A 21,455-nucleotide genomic window follows, 5' to 3' on the forward strand; every position below is an offset into this window, starting at 1 on the left:
ATGCATCACAACAATCAACAAGTTTCTGCAGGTGAGTACTGAATATAGTGATGGAACGACCTCCGGTTCCGGCCATTTTTTCAACTCCAGGCCGTGGGTGATAGTGGCGCCGGAGGTACACGTGCAAGCTGTGTGTGTGATTGTAGACGGGTTTATAACCTTGGATAATCTATTTTTTGCATGATTGTGGTACTGCAACAATGCAAGAATAATAGGTTACAGAGGTTGCCTGTAACATGGTTAACCCTGCAGCGCCGAAGAAAATAAAAACAAAGTTTCAAATTGTTTTTTTTTTCTATATAGATGTAGTATAAACAATACAAAATATTTAGCAGTACAACGTGTTGCAAATTTGCAACACAATAGGTCAAATGAAATAATGTTTTGTTTTAATTTTTTCACAAATATTCATTCTACTCCCCTTAACTCATGCTTGTCAAATTGTGCTAACTCGTGCTTGTCAAATTGTGCTTGTCAAATTGTGCTAACTTGTGCTTGTCAAATTTTTTGTTGCATATATGCAACATAGGGCGCTATTATGGGGAATGTAAGATCGAAAATGGGATCAAAGATTTTAATAAAAAATCTTCAATACCGTATCTTAAAACCAATTCTACATTGAGTGGGTTAAAACACAACCAAATTTAAAATCTACCAAAACGTTTTAACGTAAATATTACCAAAGGACGGAGTTGCAATTTTCTGGCCGGAACACCTTGCCTCCGACCAAAACCTTGCCTCCGGTGCATCATTAACTGGGTGTAACGTTGAAATTTAAGATTTCATATAGGCTATGACATGGAAGAAGAATTCATCCATTTGAATCATCGTTCGTGTTACTGATTTAATTTACTGCAGCACGATACTTTTTAGTTTTTATCTACAGTAATTACAACTAAATTATTTTAAACAAGTTTTAATGATCAAAACTGAAAGTATAACCTACAAATAAAATTCGGTATGGAATAAAACATTTTTCCATTGGAAACAAAACAGTTTGTTTAAATGAAATGTATGGAAAAACTTACTTTAATTTCATACCATGTCGTGTATAGCCTACCATAGAACAGCAACACTAAATCACATTGCCCAATATTCATTAATTTCAAATAACTGTAGCCTAATAAATCGTCTATGTCAATGTAGTTGAGAATGCAGAGGTAAAGTTTATGGGATTCTTTTAGCTAAAGTGCGATTATGTTTTATGCAATGGCAAAAAAGATCAGTTTTGAGGTCACTGCATCATGGCAAGAACGTTTCAGGCTCAACTTTTCTGACTAGTTTTGACACCAAATAGCTTACAGTATTACACCCATCGATTCTAATTATTTATCAGGTATTGTAGTTTGATTATATCACTGTTAAAAAAACGCTGATAAAAGAAAGCATTTGTCAAATTCTCTGGGAACATGATAAATTTCTACAACATGTAGGTTACGGCATTATACAATAAAACGATGAAACCTGTCTGTAGGCTACGCCAATACGATGGAATGAGTTGAATGACGTTTTGAGCAGGCTATCAACTAAATCGACTATTTAAATATAAAAGCTTCACAATTGCTCTATTCATTGTTGAAAGAAGTTACATGACATAATCTCCCATGAGAGTGCTTGTATCACGACAGAATGCAACGGATAAGCGACACAAATGACTACGCGCTTGGTGATTACATCTATTAATACAGCGTATTACACTTTTTATCAGGAAAGGAAAATATTTAGCTTCCGAGAACGCTTCCAAGTTTAGGTACTTTATCGCTATATAGCCTGTTTTCTTTTTACGTTAATGATTTATTAATTGAATTGGATTAAACAATTACTAAACAGGTGCTGACCAATGTCGCGAACGACGACGAAGAAATTCAAAGCTAAAAATATCCACGTTATTTGCACATTGATTGATTCAGCAAAAGACTAACACCTATCAATTTGTAAAACTAGATTTAAAAGAAATCGCACGTTCTTGATAACACCTGACCTGCTAGCAGTATCGAATCCAGAAGGGCACTTATTGGTCACGTGCTCCCAAAACCGAGCAAAAAAACAGTAAAATATTTTCACCTTTTGAAAACTTTTTTTCACTCGCTCAGTTATATTTCATCCAACTGACTGTCTGTCAACATTAGGCAAACGTGTTTTCAAAATTGGATTTAAAGGGTGAATATTTTATGAGCCCCTCAACAACTAACTAAGCTAACATTTTCGTGCAACATTTTGAAACAAACACATTGTTTACTGAACTACTTTAAATCTAACAACAATTGCAATAACCTATTCCATTGCTCAGAGAAGTATGAGATAAAATTTGCCTCGTATAACGCCTACAACAGGAAAAGATGGAGACACCTCCTAAGGATTTTGGAAATATTAATGAAACAATAGCTTAGAGGAATATGCAAATGCAACATTGTGAAAAAAACTTCATTCAAACTTAAATCATTAAAATCCATGGGCTGTATCCAAGGGGGGGTGAGGGGGGTGATCACTCCCCACTTATAGAAGTGGTTTGGAATGACTAAGACGATTTTAGCCCACTGTCTAAAAATCACCCCCCCCCCCGAATTCTAAAAGTGGATAGAGCCCCTGTTAAAATTCTTCTATCGTTGACTTGTCGTAAAAAAACATTGAATCTTTATTTCATTTTTAAACCAAGTCTCGTAGGATAACTGATAACTCAAACTTTTACATAAATAGAGTATCATTTGGTCTCTCTCTATCTGATCGACTGCAAAATGAACAATTAACCATGACTGGGCGATGAAATGCATAATCGACCAAAACAAGATAAAACTTCTAATCATTCTATATAGGGACAAGCATTCAGATCCAATACCACACTAGGTTCCTTTTTTGAACCTTTTTTCTGCTTTCTATTTTCTCTAAAACTGTTTGCTTTGTTGAAACTCGGCTATCCCCTAATTTTTTATCCAGATTCGTTACTGTCTACTAGCATTCAAAACAATACTCTGATACTGCACCTTCAACTGAAATCGCTTTCTACGAGCGAATCGCTTCGATAAAATAGCCTGAAAGCTTTTTGAGATAAACTGCCAAAAACAATCAATCTTTACCAAAAGCTGTCAGCAGCTAAGTTTGAGAGCCCGTTGTTGTGTAGCGCAAGAAATATGTGGTTACGTCATGACTTTGTTACGCTCTCGCTTGAAAGTACGTGTCAAGTTGGGCGGGATTTGCTGGACTTTTTCAGGTTGTAAATCTATTCGTTTTAACGTTATTTAACATGATATAACCATAAAGTGCTGTAACACAGCGCGTTCAACATGGCATGAGACCTAGCTGTTTTATTGAGCTTTTAAGCGAGCAAATACTATTATCTTCAAGCCGGTTGCTAAAATTGAGTGGTAGCGGGACATAAATCAGACAAAACAACTTGTAGGACTACCACGCCTAAACGTTTTACATGTCAAATGATTCAAGCGCTCGTCTTATATCAATTTCTTGCAACCTAAATTTGAAACTTGGCGTCTTGAAATTTTTGGAATGAGTCTCTTCCTGAGGTAAATCGTCTCATCTGGGCAAACAAAATGCCATAACGACGAGTCACGGGTTTCTCGCAGGCCTAGGGCCTAAAGCAGGCGCGGATCTAGGAGTTTTTATCCGGGAGGGGGGGGGGGCAGAAAATTTGAAAATCAATTAAAAAGAAAGAAAAAGCTAAACAGATATGAACAATGATACTACGACATATACGATATGCTAGAAAATAGAAAACAGCCATTTTCATCAATTGTGAATGTTTAAAAAATTAATTTTGCTTGAATAAAAATTGTTAAGCATGCAAAGTAAACTTAAAATCTGGTTTAAAACCCTGTATGCAGTGTCCATGACCAATTGGATATTTGTATGTTTGCAGGCATATACGGTAATTGATTGAAATTATAAAGAAGACTCTAAAAACTATAAAACAGCCATTCAAGGTTTCAGATTGTTTCAACTGACGTCATTTGGTTCAGCGTTGGTTTCAGCTGAGTCAGCTCCAACAAATGTTGCTATTAAAATTTATTTCAAGTTGTACGAAAGAAAATAACAGAGTCTGATCGATAGATAATTTCAACCATAATAATAACAAAGAATTGTTCCCCTCACCGGCCTGGGATAAGTTAAGTCCGCCGTGAGACTAATATCAGCTGTTTAGAAGCATATCAAACCATTTGATGCGGAAACATACAATTTAAACAATTCCTCACAAAATTTCGGGGGGGGGGGTGGGAGTGGGCCCCTGCCCCCCCAATAAATCCGCTCCTGGCCTAAAGTGTTTTGCACAGCACAGGGATGTGGAGTAGGGCAAAAACTACGCGATTCCGACTCCTGGTTTATAAATTATAACTGGCCGACTCTGACTCTTGCTTCAGCGTTGCCAGATTTTCGAGAGTTGCCAGAGTTTTTTTAACTTTTGTTCTTTTTCATATTTTTAAAATGCAATTTCACTTAACTTGTGGTTGAAATTGAAACGGTAACTTTTACAAAAACTGATAAAAATAACCACTTTTGCTTTTTGGGAGAAGGTTTAGAGAGCAAAACAAAAAACAAGAAACAATATTTTAAAAAAATATTGCAAACACAAATTTTAGTGTTCATCGTTTTGTATCCATCCGGAGTCAGCTTTTCTTCACGACTCCGACTCCGGATACGCCAAAATTCCTCCGTCTCTACGATTCCAACTTCATAGTCCTATTTGCATCAAAATGCGGTATACCATGGCAGCGTTGGTAAGAATTGTCCCCCGCAGCCCATAAAAATAATAACACTAGCGTCCAAAAAATGTTTTTACTCCTTCAGGTTATTTAGCTACATCATTGAGGTATCATATTTAACATCAGGAGGTAACCTAGTAGCCTATAGTCACCAGAAGAACGCAAGTTACTTTAATTATTGAGGTAACTTATGTAATTTTAAAGCTAATATCATTGTTTCTTATGCAGGTCAAAACCGGAGAAATGATAAGACTGTGACAAAGAATAAATACGTCATTCTTCACTACAGTGTTTCGAAAACGATTTGGGACTGGACTGTTTTGGCATTTACACTGCACACGGCGGTCGTGATACCGATGACTGTTGCTTTTCGTCTTGGGCCCCCAAGGTAGACAGATGCTGACTTAAGAGCATTTCATTCTAAATTAAAAGACATTTCTTACTACATTCCCAAAAGGTATTTGAAAATTATCTTGATGATAAAAAATTCCACTTCAATAAACTTATCTGAGAATACTTTAAAGTAGAAAAATTTAATAAAATGAACTTCTTCAAAAAATGATGTCTGTCAGGACTATTGTCAGAATGCCTTAACGAAACCCTGAAGTCAGAACGCTTTGTCTTTCCGGAGTTGTCCTTTAGCCTTGGTAAATGTACCAGTTTAAATATAATGAATACAAAGACCTATTAATGCAAACTCGGGATGCAAACAAAGTCAACAGCACTCTCTGCTATTCTTTTAAGTACCGTGCAGACAACTGCAACTTGGGATGATGAAAGAATAAACTATCCGCGCTAAAAGCTCAAATAAAGCACTCAAGAATCCTCCATCCAAACATGATACTGAATGATAGACATCTGGTTAGTTAATCCAATCGAGCGCAGTTAACAATTTAAAATTTCTGATTTCATTTTTAGCACAACATGGTTGGTCATAGACTCGGCAATGGATATATTTTTTTTGGCTGATGTGGCTGCAAATTTTCATACCACCTACATGGGAGATAAAGGTACTGCAACACATGATGCAATTTTGTTGATTAGCTATACTGCAGGGGTCCGCAAATACTTACGTTTCGGAATGCGCAAAACACTTTGCAAATTAATATCAATTCCAATACGGTCGTCCCCGCTTATTAAGGCCACATCGGGACCGGACGATTTTGGCTTATTAAGCGGGGGACAATTTTCTACCACTCCTATACCTTCAGTAATTCCGGAATGGACCAAATTGGGCTTAATAAGCGGGTGGACCTATTAACCGTGTGCTTCGTCGTCGTCGTCGGGCAAGCCTCTTGGGCGAGGGTCTACTCTATCCTTTTACCACCCCAGATTCAAGATGTTCCCGGACTACACTGGAAGGCTACTAGAAAGCAGCCAATCTTTGGTTTCATCATCCATGACAAGCAGACCTTCCACTCCGTTAGGTGGCTTGAAAATGTTGCAGTCATTGATGATGTGGTCTGCGGTTTGTTCCTCGGCACCACATTCACAGGAGGAGGAAGAGGCCGATTCCCCATTGGTGCATGGTTGAGCGGAAAAGCCCGACGCCCGTACGAAGACAGTTGAGACGCACTCATCCTTGTCTTTGTAGTGTCAGGCCGATGGGGCAATTTGAGGCATGTGTCGGCGTTGGGGATGAACGAATGAAGTCCGGTGGTACTTGACTTCCATTCAGAATTCCATTTATAGTCCGCCCAAGTAGCCGCAGAGATGAAGTTTATCTGCTTCGTTGATCAGAAGTTGAGCGACTGGCATGAATGGGTGTCTTGATTTCAGTCGACAGGGGTGCTGGTTTGGGGGAGCAGAGATCTTGCTGTGGAGAAGATGGTTAGGCTCTAGTGCCCGTCGGCCAAGAAACAGAGTGGCTTCTTCGCGACGAAGCTCAGCAGGTTGGATGCCAGCGAGAATGGCAAAATTGTCCAATGGTGTGGAACGCAGGCATCCGGTAACTGTGCGCAGGGCGCTGTTTGTGGCAGTGTCGATGTTATGGCAGTGAGCACTGCGGGACCAAACAGGTGCACAGTACTCTGCTGAAGAGTAGACAAGGGCTAAGGCTGCTATACGCAAAGTGTCAGCACTCGCCCCCCCAGCTGGAGCCTGCCAGGCGCTTGAGTAGTGCAGCGCGGGATGTCATTTTCTTGCGCAGTGGCACCAAATGGTGGCAGTATGTGTACGATCTGTCTAGTGCCACCCCCAAGATATTTTGGTTCGGGGCAAAAGGACAGAAGTTTTCTATTGTAGCTCACGATCAGCTTCCCGATTGTGTAGGTGGAAAGCTGCCGCCAATGTTTTGGTTTCGCTGAGTTTCAGTCGCCAGTTCTGGAGATAAGCTGAGAGAGTTTTCATGCCCTGCCTCAAGGTGTCTTCCAGGCTATATAACCGTGGGCTTCACTACTGTACTGCAATCGAAAGTATAAATTTTTTTGTAGCTTACCAAATTGTACGAAACTCAGCACATCAAAGACTATGATTGTATTTATTTTTGCCATACAAGTTATATTTATGGTAAGTTTAAACCGTTTTGCGACCCACTGTGGATGGTCTCGCGACCCACTATTTGCGGACCCCTGTACTAGACTACCACTTAGAAAGCTCATATCTACCAGCTCAACACAACACAACACCCAACTGTATAGGCAACTGACTCGTAACCAAGATAGCAAAATCTGTCATATTCACATTGATTTAACGTGTACAGACGTTGAATAAATGTAAAAAATGACAGATTTTGCTGTCTGGGAATGAGTGGACTGTATTGAATTTTATACACATATTTTTTTATTTGGTGATAGGAAGATTTTATTTTGCTTTAAATTTTTAATGTTTTTATCGTTAACTCGATTTTGTGTAGTGTATTCTATTGCTATCCAGAAGAAATTGTCGTTAATTATGATTAGGCACTATTACAGTAGTTGCAGTGACTTCCAACGATATATTGTTATAGCCTAAATATTTTTGCCGATTTTGCCTAAACAGGAATTTTGGTGACAGACTTGAAAACTATTCGCTGGAAGTACGCTACCACTTGGTTTGTTGTTGACATTTTATCCTGTCTTCCTTATGATGCTGTTACATTTTTAGCTGGCAAGGTTAAAGGGCAGGTTTGTACAAGGATATTACTTTCATTTGTTATCCTGTACAGTTTATTCAAGAGCCAAGCTAATACTTTTATAATTGGTTAGAGCACCGAAAATGATAACAGTCTAGTTTTTGAAACGTTTGTTGAACATGAGTTTATAAATTGTGAGCACTTTATTCTTCGAAGGCTTTTTTTATTTTGAGCTGTAAAAAAAGCATGTATTATAGGCCTACTGGTAAGTGGTAAATTGTTTAGGCCTATATAGCCTACAGTTATATAATTATGTTGGCCAATGCAAATCTTTTTTCTGCTGATAAATGTCGGAGAATTAATTTGCCACATACTCTAAGTTGAAGAGGCCAAACGATATAACGCATCGTTGTCTGACTCCTGCCATGCCTGACTAGCTGACTGACTGACACCTGCCCTGACTGATTCTATAAACCTAAGGACTGTGTGAAGATAACCTTTTATCATCTATTTTCTTACCAAAAACTTGAGTGTTTATGAGAAGGACTATCTTTCCAGACTTAATAAGTTTACCACCTTTGATAGGGATACAGCAGGCTAAATGAAATAAAACTCTGATTGGAAACCAACCGCCTAGACATTGATGTTACTTTTCAGAGACTAACTCGTTTACTGAGTGTACTGAAAGCATTAAGACTTCTTCGGATGGTACGAATAGCTAGAGAAGCTGATCGCTATTTGGAGCGGGCATGGGCTACCTTGATTGTCATGGTAAGCGGCAGACTGACAATTACAACCAGATAGAAGTTTCGTTTAACTTATTTTTGCACAATTTAGGTTCAATTCATCAATAAGTATTCCGGAATGAGCATGGAGCAGTAATCATTGTGCGATAACCCAGAAAGCAACACTCGCCCTTTTTACATTGATTGAACGTCGGTAGATATTGAAACAATGTAAAAAGAACGGACTTTGCCAGCTGGGAATCTATTGCTCATCTGACCGAGCAAATTTTCAAACGGTACCAGCACACACCTTATTGTTTTGTATTCCCATCCAATTGCTTTTTATTTCCACCCTATCGGTTTTCATTCTTGTCCTATTGACTTATGCGTTCGAGCGAAGGAGAATCTTTTGCAAAATCAGCAAAAAAATAAACTTCTTCTTGGTTTTTGAGGAAAACGTGACCAAGTGCCACCCTGAATCCGCTACTGGACCAAGTTAAATTTAAGAGAGCTTTTGTCACCTTGAAGAGAGCTTCTTCGTTATCTGGAATGCTCAAGTAAATAAATAAGGCAAAAATGTAAAAATTAACATCAAGTAAAATCAATTAAAACACTTTTAAAGATATTATTAGTCAGCTGACAATGTTTTTTTAACCAGACACTTTTACTTCTGTTGATAAGTCATTGGATGGCTTGTGCATGGTACACTATCGCACTAAATGACGTCACAAACTACATGAGAGCATTGGAGGCCAATTCTCATGAAGAGAGCAAGAAATCAACTGTTTTACCCCCACTGATCTTGACTGCTTCATCAGAAAAAATGAGCAATGACTTTGACTTTTTTGGCAATGAATCACTGATGTGGGGTGATTTTGAAAACAAACAACAACATATTCCCATCGAAGAAAAAAAAGTTACCTTTGAAACCAACCCTACAGGTAAACAGAAGCTTTGTGTTAGAGTAGGCTATTATTGGGCTCCAACATGATCTTGGGTTAAGGTTAGGGCAGGGATATGAATCCCTGGGTTAGGGTTATGATCTTGTAAAATATTTTTAATCATCATATTGCAGTCCATATCTAGAACAGTCAAAAGCACGGCTTTGAGAGCATAGAAAATGCAAGCTCGTACGACAAGGTCTACTTTTGTCTACCTCGATGGTTCATTTGGTAAAGTGTTCGGCTTGTCAAGGAAGAAACAGCAAGATCATGAAAGGACGGTCCATTTCTCGAGTGTGATCTTGCGAATCCACTTCAAGCACAGCTCTCTATTTCGGGAGACATAGTGGATGGTGTTATTCAATGCAACACTTCACCAACAAGAAGAAACTTCACTCTGTCAACCTCTGTGAACGGGCTTGCGTCAGTGGTTCAAAGCATCTACAAGTACACAAACTTGTCAGGATTAAGCTTACAAAGAGGTTTTCCCAGTCCGAGAATAAAGATTCCCAGAACCAATCAGCTCTCGGTGTGTGCGTTTGAACAAACTACTTCAAGAACCACTTTTCATTAAGCGACACCTAGTGAAGAGAATTATTTACAGCCGATAGCATTTCAATAACAACACGGAACTTTACTGTATAGTCCTACTGTCAATTTCTATGACCGAGCTTGCATCAACGGTTCGAATCTACCTACAAGTATGCATAACTGTTAGGTTTAAGTTTGAGAAGAGGCATTTTAAGTTGGACATAGACTCTCGCCATCAAATAAATAAATACTTATTTAAGATTTTTATGGACAAATATTACGTAGTTTGGATATCTATCGATATAAAACAGACATAATCTAAAGTATATCCGATACTTGACCAAACAAGAATGAACGTTTTTTGTGTGGTTACGCATATCTTTATTCTTTAAACTCATCTGTCGTAAATGAATGTGAATGCACCGAGTATAGGTTACTTTTCAAAAGGCCTAGATTGTAGCCTACAGCCTTAAAACCTTGTATGCTAGATGTTTAACACTGAATCGTTTTTATTGCAGAAAAAAGTGTGTGTTTTAAAGCTCCACCTAAAAATTGGTTATTGTATTTGGCTGAAACTACAGAAGAACATTTTGTCTACAATAAATCGACAGGTTATTGTTACATGCATTATGTGGCATACATGTAGGCCTAGCCTATAATATGTGCCGTTTAGTTGTAATTTTACCTTGCGCAAAATTTTAAACTGTGGTACTGCTGTAGTATACCGTACAGTACGGTGTGTGACTTTAAACAATATAACTTTTTTGATGAATTTATGCAAAAACCGACTTTAATCTTGCATTGTGCAGCAATGTAAGGTGGTTGGTAATTCATTGTCACTACCAGCAAAGGAATGTTTGTAAAGGTAGGTCTTCTCAACCAGACCGGGCTTTTCGACTAAAACAGCATTATTCTGCTCTTTGGTAATCTCACAAACAGCAATTTTCATTTTTTGCAGTTTCTGTTATTGCCAGTTTACTATGGTAAGATATGTGTCGTTTAGTCGATTGCTTTAGCTTCTTGTAAACCTTGGTTGCTGCTCGGTATCACATCAAGACTACCATAGGGTTAGTGTTCATATGTAGTGAGAATTAGTATGGGCAACGTAGGCTACGCAGAAATTTTTCATGGGAAGAAACTTTTCTGTCTGCCCCGATAGCTCAGTTGGTTGGCGCGTCACTTCTGGAACGAAAAAGCTTCAAGATCAAGCGGCGCTGATTCGACTCTCGTAGTGTGCACTTGAGCTACGCACGTTAAGGACTGCTCTCCATTCAGTGGCATCTAGCCACTTCTAGTGGATGGAATAATTCCGCGGCAACATGACTTCAACAATCGGAAGCTTCACTCTGTCAATCTCGGTGACCGGGCCGCAAATTTTTTTCCCACGAGCTTTCTGTCTCATTGATTCTGGTCACTCTAAAAGTAAGATTTTCCGAAAGTGTTTTGAGAGATTGGTTGATTCAGATTGCGAAATAACTATTTACCAATGAAATTCTGCAATGATAATGAAATATAAGCTTTCCCTAACCCAATTTTTTTGAAAAGCTCTTGTGCACCGCAAAAATTAATTTAAAGAAAAAAGTTCGACTTCAACGGGCGTCGAACCCTCGTTCTCACGAATACTAGGCAGAGGATGAAACCACTGAACCAACCGTGCCAACGAGAAACTATTGCATTCACACGGTTTTAATACAAAATTTTACCAAAATATGTAAATGAGACAGAAAGTACGTGGGAAAAAAAATTTCGCGACCGGGCCTGCATCAGTGATGCAAAGCCTCTACATTCTACAAGTATGCGAAACTGCCAGGATTAAGCTCTGCAAGAAGCTTTCCCAGTTCGAGGATAAAGATTCAATCAGTCAAGGGATTAAAAAAAAAAATTGCATGAGACCATTTTTACCAACGCTTACTAAACGGCAAAAACGAATGTATGCCTATATGATAGATCACAAAACGTATGTTTGTAATTGTGTTGATGCTGAGGGCTACAAGATGGTCGGGCAAGCTTCATTAACATTGCTGTAATTTTTATTTTTTAAATTTGTCGGTTTAAAAACTTTGTTTTAAAAACGTTTCGACATAACATTAAAGTTGCTTATGCTAGGAGCTGTCTCGTCAAACGGCAAAAAGAAACTGTTGCCTACTGAAAAATAGGTTAGCCACCAGCGAAAAATATACCGTGGTTATTCAAGCAAGTGGTTATAACCTCAGTCCACAGTAGACTAGTTTTTTTCAAGCAGCCTCACTAAACTTATGAACAACAAAAGCAAGCGAAAAATTTAGCAATTTCAACACCAGCTACTCAATTTTTAATTTTTTGTTTTGTCGCAGATAATTTCTTGGTTATAATAGCTGTATCATGACTCAAATACGTGTTTACTAAACTCGATTTATATAAAAACTAGTAATAGGTTGCGATGGTGAAGGAAATTAGAGGATCGCATTTAAATAAAGCTGTAATAAGCAATCTCTCTCTGTAGGTATCATGGCTGATACAGCCCTCGATGTACAATGATGTTCCAGTTTGATCGATCGTGCGTCTTGCCAAATTTTAGTAGGGTTCTTGGTATGTGGTTGAAAATTGTGCAAAAATGTAAATCTTTGAGCTCCTCTTGACCGTTTTCCTAGTATTTTTCCACTTAAAGATAAATCTTCAAGTTCGCCTTTCCTTAGGATGTGACCCAAGAACTTCAGTTGCCGCATTTCTATAGATCTCATTATCTGCTGCTCCTGGCCCATCTGTTGGAGAACTGCTCTGTTGGTTCGAAAAGCTGTCCATGGAATTTTGAGAATTCTTCGGTAAAACCACATTTCTGCAGCTTCAAGCTTTTTTCGTGTTTTTGCCGTTAGCGTTCAGGTTTCACATCCGTACATCAAAATTGACCAAACAAAGCATTTTAACAAACGAATTTTTAAGGTTTTGGAGAGCTTTCGATCTTTAAAGATTTTTGCCATGGTGTTGAAACTTGATTTTGATAGTGCAATGCGTCGTCTAATTTCTTCTTCACATCGGGTGCTTGGATTCACTATTGAGCCCAAATAATTGAATTTTTGAACCTGTTCAATTTTGTTATCATTGCAGTACACGCAAATTGTTGGTTCAGGAAGACGTTTCGAGACTGCCAGAGTTTTAGTTTTGTTAATGTTTATTTTAAGTCCATATTTTTCACTAGATGTTTGAACTGCATCTAGTAAAATTTGCAAACCACATTGTGACGTTGCAAGCAAGACTGTGTCATCTGCATATCGAATGCTATTTATAAGTTTTCCGTTTATATTAATTCCTTCATCAATATCTTCCAGTTCTCTAAGGATGAGCTCACTGTACAAATTGAAGAGATCTGGGCTCATGACACAGCCCTGTCGAACACCTCTTGATATTTCTATCCATTCAGTGATTCCATTGGGAAGTATGACAGCGGCTTGTTGCTTGTAGTATAGATTGTGTATCATACGGAAATCTTTATCATCAATCCCAATTCGTTTTAGTGATGAAAGAAGCTGGAAATGGCGTACTTTATCAAAAGCTTTCTGATAATCTATGAAACACAGAAATACATCTTGTTGGTGTTGAATTGAACGTTCACACAGCATGCGAATTACAAAAATTGCATTTTTTGTTCCTCTGTCAGGCATGAATCCGTATTGGCAAGCAGATATTTCCGGTAAAATCTTTCTTCGTATTCTTTGGAGGACAATTTTCAAGAGCAGTTTTAATGTATGTGACATTAGACTTATCGTTCTGTGGTTTCCACACTCAAGTGTGTTTGGTTTTTTCGGAAGGGCAATAAAAAGAGATTTCAGCATATCCTTAGGTAATTCACCACTTTCATAAATGGTATTAATGAGATTCCACAACAAGTTTATTCCATCGTCTTTCAAGGCTATCAACATTTCCACCACAATTTCATCTGGGCCTGCTGCCTTGCCGGTTTTTGAATTATCTAAAGCCCACTGTACTTCTTCCTTTAATATTGGTGGTCCAGTTTCACAATTAATCATATTATTATCAATATCTTCTCTGTCATCTTGAAAAAGGTTAGTGATGTACTCTTCCCAACGTTTCTTCACATCTTTCGGTTCATAGAGAATTTTGCCATCAGATGATCGAATGCACTTCGAGGTTAATACAGGAGGGGTTTTGGATATTAAGCGTATTTCCTTGAACAGTTCCTTCGGGCTGATGTCTTTGAGCCCTTCAATTTTTTCACACTTTTCTTCTAACCATTGTTCTTTTGCAGATTTGCACTTTTCTTGAATAGATTGATGAATTTTGTTATATTTTTCTCGGTTTGTTTTTGACTGTTTTCTTTCTGACATAACATTTTTTATTTCTTCTGTCATCCAGTGAGGCTGTTTAGTTCGTCTGGTTTCTTTTGGTATAACTTTATCTGCTGCTGTTAGAATACTTGTTTTGAGATTGTCCCACTGATTATCTACTGTTTCTTTCTTTTGGTTAGCTGGGAGATTATCCAGGACAGCATGGCAAAAATCTGTTCTTGTTACAGGGTCTTTCAGAGCAGTTAACAAATATTTCGGTTTGCATTTCGGTTGTTTTAAAGTGTTTAAACGAATTTTAATTGTTGCAATTACATGGTTATGATCACTGTTTGCATCAGCACCTGGATAGGCTCTTGCATTAGAAATGGAAGACCTATATCTTTCATTTATCATAATGTAGTCAATTTGATTTTTTGATCGGTCACCAGGACTTGTCCAAGTATATCGACGCCGAGGGTGTGCTGCAAACCATGTGTTCATAACAGCAAGCTTTTTTCCTTCACACCAGTCAATGAGCATCTCACCGCGATCGTTTTGTGATCCAAGGCCGTGAGGTCCAACAGTTTTTCCATGTTTGTTGCAGCCAACTTTAGCATTAAAATTACCCATCACAATATTCACTTCCTGTGATTTACATTCTTTGTACAGTTCATCCAGTGAGTCGTAGAAATCACCAATTTCCGAGTCATCTGCATCCGTTGTTGGAGCATAAGCAACAATCAGATTGATATTGAAAGGACTAGCTTTCAGTTTTACGAGAAGCAAACGATCAGATTTAGGCCAACTACCCAATATTGATTTAGAAAGTTGTTTGTCAATAATCACAGCAACACCTCTTTGATGTTCATTACCTCCAGAATATATAATTGTTTTATCATCTTTCATGAATTGACCAGTTTTTGTCCATCTTACTTCGCAAAGACCCAAGCAGTTCATCCTCATTCTGTCCATTTCTAGCATAATATTGTCCAGTTTTCCTTGTTGGTAAAGTGTTCGTACATTCCATATAGCAACTCTTTGAGTTCGTTGTCGGAATATTTTTGCATTAATTACAGTTGTTGAATGACGATCGAAAGAGCCCTGCAATTGATGACTCCGACTACCGGGCGAGGGGCTCTGGTTTCTAGAACTCGGAGACCCATTTACGCCGTTTCTCGTATTTTTGTTAAACTTTTGCATCATTGTAGACTTGGCCATAGTACTGAAGTAGGTAGGCCAGTTCCTTTCTTCAGCGCCTCTGTGTTTAGTCAGCCGCACTGCTTCCATCCGCACCACGAGGAGATACACAGATGACTTGGTGCCAACAACGGTCACCCACGGCCTATAACCCACGGTCACCCACGGCTAATAAGCAATAGAACAATACAAAAATGTCAAATATCAAGCTCATTGGGAGGGGGTGTTAACTCCCAACCCCCCTTGCGTACGCCACTGATAGACAATGTTGGAGTAGGGATGGCGCAGTGGAGAAGGCGCTGGCTTTTACGATCCTGGTTTGACTCCCGGCTTAAGCTGGTTATTGAAAAGTGAAAACAATACTCACATCTACCCTGGTGGAATGAATTAGGTGGGCGTAGTTGCAGAAGGTAAGTTGCTGAAGCAGAGAGAAAGGATCTGGCGACCATACTCTCGTTATTGCTGAAGGTTTATAATATAAACCTTATCTTCTCATCCCTCGATGCTTGGATTCAAGTATGGAACTCATCTTTACCTTACCTAGTACTGTGGATTTTATAACAAAAATAGTGCAAGCGCCGTTAATGAAATACTTAGCTGTAGGGGTAGTGAAATGACAAGGAATAAACTATAGCAAAATGCTTATGTTGTAAATATAGAAACACTTTCCGAAGGTCCTCCAGTAGCCAGAAGTTACATTGCAGCATTGTACTTTACCTTGAAGACTGTGACGTCTGTTGGGTTTGGAAACATAGGCGGAGAAACACAGGCTGAACAAATATATTGCGTTTTCATCATGGTTCTTGGAGGTAAAGTGTTTGGCAGTTGGTTCTTTTTTTATTGTTGACTGCGTTTTTGATAGTCTATTTTGCAAGTGAAATGTTGTTACTTGTTTTAAATTGCGTTTTGTATACGCTATCAAAAATCCGCTGTAATCAGCCTCCTACATTCAGGGCCGGATTAAGGGTACTGTAGGCCTAAGGCTGTTTACTAGAGAAGAGCCTAATTTTGCAAACCAGGACAAACTAATGACACTAAACTCAATTTCGGTAAAAGTGGCATCTACGTGGTTTTGGAAATAGGCTCTTCATATGTATTGAATCAACTCAGTCATTCGTTTTTAAGCAAAACCTGTACTGTAATGGATCTGTATCACTATCAGCCTTACAAAAATTGAACCTTAAAAAATTGAGGGTTGAATTTTTCCGGGGCCTAAGGCTATAGCCTTATTAGCCTAATGGTTAATCCAGTGCCGGTCTTAGGGTATTTCGGGCCCTGTGCGGAATATGCTTGCGGACCCCAATGACAATGATCCAATTCAATAGCGTAGCTAGGTATTTTGAAAGGGGAGGTGGTTTGACGGTCGGCGGGCGTTGCCTGATGGTGTGTTTGCCGAAGACGACACACCTTGGCTTACAGGAATGGCTTGCAGGGGGTCTGGGGGGACCTCCCCCCGAAAAATTTGAACAATTACTTTGAATTTGGGGCATTCTGAGAGCATGTTCAACAAAAATTTGGGTATGAATATTACTGTAAAATGGTGCTGTCCGCTGTCAACAAAATCGAATTTCAACCTATTTCGTCCCCTGAAAAGATCGAAAGAAATTTTGAAATGTTTGCGGCAACTCCGATCAGCGACTTCGGCTCGGTTGTTTTTTTCTCTCGATCTTTTCAGGCTACGAAATGTTCAGGGGACGAAATAGGTTGTGTCTCTATGTTTTCTTGTGCTAATTCTTTTGTTGAATTTAAAAATTACTGCATTTTCTGAGTAAATTGCGGGCCCCCTAATTTGCGGGCCCTGTGCGATCGCACGGTTTGCACACCCCAAAGACCGGCACTGGTTAATCCAGCCCTGCCTACATTACAGTACAGTAGTATAAATTATAGAAATAGTTAAAAAAAAGAAGCAAAATAAAGAATTAGCAAATTTTTTGGGAGTTGTTGGAAAAGACATAGCCCACAACTCTTTGTTAGAATGATCGTTTTGCGTTGCTTTTTCAAAATTCCGTTGCGGAATATTATTCCTCTTTCAAACTTTCATACAAATTTCATTTTTTTAAATTCACTCATGAAAGCAATAGTATAGTATAGGCTGTAAAGCGGTTTCCAATCAGTCGATATCCTGGCATAAGTTACTGACCAGTTTCTGTATCGTTTTAGGTTTGCTTTATGCAGTTATTCTTGGAAGTGTCACCAACATTATTCAGCAACTGACTGCCGAAAATCAGAACTTTTTAGATGAGCTAAAAATTGTAAGAAAATTTTCCAAACTTCATGAAATTCCTTCTCAACTTACGGAAAGTATTCATGACTACATGACTTACACCAATGCTGTTACCCACGGAATCAGCGTTGAAAAGGTAAATCCTGAAAAGGTGTTTGTAAAATTTATTGCTGAAATATCATACACATACACAATTATGAAGAGCGCTCAGGGCCGTTAAGAGGCTAATTTGAGTCCAACATCAGTAAAAGCTTTGGTCTTAAACTCAAGGTCCTCGGGCACCAAATAACACTATAGCCAAAGAATAACCGATGTTTTCTCCAAGTTTGCTGGCCCCCTTGGAATGGTTAAGGACCCCCTCATATTTTCCCGGGTCCAAACGTAGGCTACCCCTGAGCCTCCCTGGTAACACTATACTGACCATTCTTGACGTTGAACCACTACCAAGATTTTTAAAGAAAATGTTATATTTTAGAAAATACAGTAAAGGATTTTCGCATTTAGACTATCCATGGCGATTCCAATTGCGCTTTTGACGTGTGACCTTATATGGCTATAAAAACGACTGAGTGCATGTATTGTGGTTCACTTTGTAGTTCTGCTACCTTTTCATTTTTTAGGTATTAAACTATCTTCCGGAACACAAGAAGACAGAAATCCGAATACATTTGCACCGCTCTGTTTTAAATAATCAACAAGCTTTCAAATCTTTGGATCAATTTGGCGTCCGTATTTTTGCCGAGCAATTACGTCGAATTTACGTTGCGCCAAAAGATATTTTGTGCAAAAAAGGAGAGATGGTAGATGGAATCTATTTTATTGTATCGGGGTCTGTAGAAGTGATGCAACAGGGCCAAGTGGTGGCGCTGTTAAGTAAGTAAACTGATCTACTCCGTTTGCTCAGTGGTTAAACGCCCGAATCAAGATCAAGCGGCGCTGGTTCGGTTCTCGAGGTGTGTGCTTGAGCCACGCAATTCAGGACTGCTCCATTCAGCGGCACCTAGTGAATGAAATAATTTACAGAAAATAACACTTCAAACAACTATGGAAACTTCACTCAGCCGATCTCTGTAACTGGTCCTGCGTCAGTGGTTCAAAGCCTCTAATAGTATGAGAATCCGCCAAGAATAAACTATCAAAAGCTTTTCTAGTCTGAGGATAAAAATTTAAAAATCAAACCAAACCAGCCAACATTGTCAATTTACTGTTTGATCAAGGCCATGTAGGATGAAGCAAATGTGCAGGCCCAGTTTAACGTATAAGTCAAATTAATACAACTTTTTTAAACAGGTTCCAATGACTGTTTCGGAACGTATGTTTGGAGAGAGGATTTCACAACACATATATCTCGTGGGAAGTGCCAAGTTACTGTCAGAACATTGACCTATGCAAGTTTAGACTTTATAACTTTACCGGGACTAATCGATATAATGGAGAAATCTTCTTCAGTTGAAAGAGCTTTTCAGGACAACCTTTCCCTCACCTATGATCTATGCTACAAGGTAAGCAGGCTGTGCACACAAATTCCTTCCTGTTTGGTTGGCTTGCAAGCAATTGTAATAATCTACGATGGTACCAACTGAAAGTTTGTGCCAAACGGCACGTAGAGGCACAATGACTCACCTGGCTACATTTTACGCAATGTCATCTTTTTCACCTGAAAAATTAGCAAAGAAGAGTTTCAATTTACCCACTTATACTACTAACATTTTTGCGATTGCTAACAAGACATCTGGGCTACTATTGTTTCTTCTTGTAATTACAGTATATACTCTTCCTCAGGGCTATTGAGAGGATAAATTGTACTGTTAAATTTAATGAGCGTTGAATATTGAATAGAATTATGTACTGTGCTCTTTTTGCATTCAAAGGTTATCGTTTTGTATCAACACGCTATTCTACAACAAGCAGCAGGAATAATTAATGCCTCCAAAATATACATATTTTTAGTTTCATTTTCGCTCATTTCAAGACAAGCAATGGGACGAAGAGCACAGTCCAGCTGCAACAGATGTGTTTTATCAGATGATAATTTGGCTAAGAAAGCTTAGAAGCAAAAAGGTAAGACATATGAAAAAGCATACTAACCAGTGGAGTAACCAGGGAGGGCAGGTAAAATTCTTTGCTCTCCTCTTGCCCCCTCTACAAAATGCAGTTAATGAGACGTCAATCAGGAAGAATTGTTTTTGATTAGAATTCTGCTTCTCATAGTGCTTTAGCTTGCAGTAGTTCTGCTATTTTAACCAGATTCGGTTAAATAAGCGTTTTCTTCGATCCAGCTGAAAACAATATGGCACAGTTGATCACAATTAACGATGTGACCTTGATTCCGCATGTTCGTTCATTAGAAACTATCATTTGCGTCAATTTTCCTCCATTTATAACCAATCCATTTATAAGCAATTTTTGCCTACTTTGACATTGTTTTGTAGAGACATGGTCGTGACACGTTTACAACAGTTCCTAAAGATATTTTAACTGAAACCTCGAACAAGCAAAGGTAAAAAGTCAATTAAGTATTAAAATATAACCTCTGGTATTTTCAAAATACGAGTAAAAATTTACAATAAGAATTTGAAACGACAAAAGACCTTTGTAGCCTTTCATTATTTTGTAGAAAGCGCTCCATGCAGTCAACAACTGAAATTCCTGTTTTTTATAGATGTCAAGCAAGAAGAAGAGAAAAGAGCAGCACCCGGTTGCTTAAATTTACCCGCGATGGGGCACTATTTCGAAGAATTCGTAATGTTTTTGTTTTCCTGCGGGGCAACCGAGTGGACTGTGAACCAGGCACAAGCGGAGAAAGTCAAAATGACAGATGTTCTTGTAGTCATAGCGGCCGTGCGACCAACGCAAGTAGTTCGAACAACAAAGACAATTCAGAGGGAAAAAAACAAACGCTTGGACAGTCGATGGCTTCAGGTTTGAAATGCCAAAAATGTGGCAAGAAGATACATTCTTCAGCCGACAACGAAACTTCCGAAACAAAAAGAAAAATAGTTGTGACGTCTAGTGAACAAAATGCATCGGTTTATTTTTCGCATGCTGTCGCTAAGGATCATATGACTTCAGACAATTTGAATGAAAATGTATCTGATCAAATCCAACAACCTGTTTTCGACAGTGTACCAGACAATCACTGCAGCAAGATAACAGAAAAGACGGAAAGCAATCTCATAACCGCTGTATGCTATCATCAAAAAATTGACAGCAATGGTCAAAGAAACTGGGTTGATGGTGACAAAATTGGATTCACGCTAGAGAGCAAAAAATGGATGAACATAGGATTATGTGCAAAGACAAAGGATACGTTACAACTTCTGTTGGACTGCAAAGCCAATGTACGACGCAATGTCTTGGCCATTGACAAGAGTGTGCAGCGTCTGGAAAAATTGGTCGAAAAACTAAAAGCAGAATTCGAAGTGGAATGAAAAAATTGACTAAGGCTTCATCTAGCAATATTCAAGTTCTGTATTACAAATCAACTCTTCAATTGGCTAATTGTAGGAAAATTCAGAAATTTGCTCATTTTTTTAAAGAAACAACTTAGGCGTTGGCAATGATCATTTGACCTACTGCATGTGATTTCGAATTTTGTAAAACAAAGCAACTTTGAATCACTTGCATTAAGCACTCCCGTGGTAGCATTGATAGCACTGGTCTGCATGAAAAAAATTTCTTTAGAGATCAACCTTTTCGAACTTACTGGAGGCATCCCTCCCGTTTAGCCTCCCTTGCTATGCATTGCGCAAAGCTCACTGCTTGCAGTTTGGCAAGGTTGGCAGTAGTACCATTTTAGGAACTTAGGTTC

The 21,455-nt window shown here is 38.6% G+C and overlaps 1 protein-coding gene across 1 annotated transcript; it reads left to right on the top strand.

The window, feature by feature from the left end:
• LOC145764369 (potassium voltage-gated channel protein eag-like) lies at positions 1-21,075 on the top strand. The gene is made up of 14 exons (XM_082575985.1): positions 1-31; positions 4,941-5,100; positions 5,631-5,722; positions 7,692-7,816; positions 8,422-8,535; positions 9,148-9,430; positions 9,751-9,912; positions 10,480-10,572; positions 16,095-16,229; positions 17,581-17,780; positions 18,265-18,517; positions 18,935-19,146; positions 20,077-20,144; positions 20,307-21,075. The coding sequence occupies exons 1-14, from the start codon at positions 1-3 to the stop codon at positions 21,073-21,075; spliced, it is 2,697 nt and encodes an 898-aa protein (XP_082432111.1).
• Positions 21,076-21,455: the final 380 nt, after the last annotated feature.

This window comes from Aplidium turbinatum, chromosome 2 (genome assembly GCF_918807975.1).
Source record: "Aplidium turbinatum chromosome 2, kaAplTurb1.1, whole genome shotgun sequence".
In the NCBI taxonomy this organism is placed as follows: domain Eukaryota; kingdom Metazoa; phylum Chordata; class Ascidiacea; order Aplousobranchia; family Polyclinidae; genus Aplidium; species Aplidium turbinatum.

Coding starts and splice junctions, on each gene's coding strand:
- LOC145764369 (XM_082575985.1), top strand. CDS start 1: ATGCATCACAACAATCAACAAGTTTCTGCAG. Junction 10,573..16,094: donor TGTCTACAATAAATCGACAG/GTTATTGTTACA, acceptor CACTTTCCGAAG/GTCCTCCAGTAGCCAGAAGT. Junction 20,145..20,306: donor GAAACCTCGAACAAGCAAAG/GTAAAAAGTCAA, acceptor TGTTTTTTATAG/ATGTCAAGCAAGAAGAAGAG.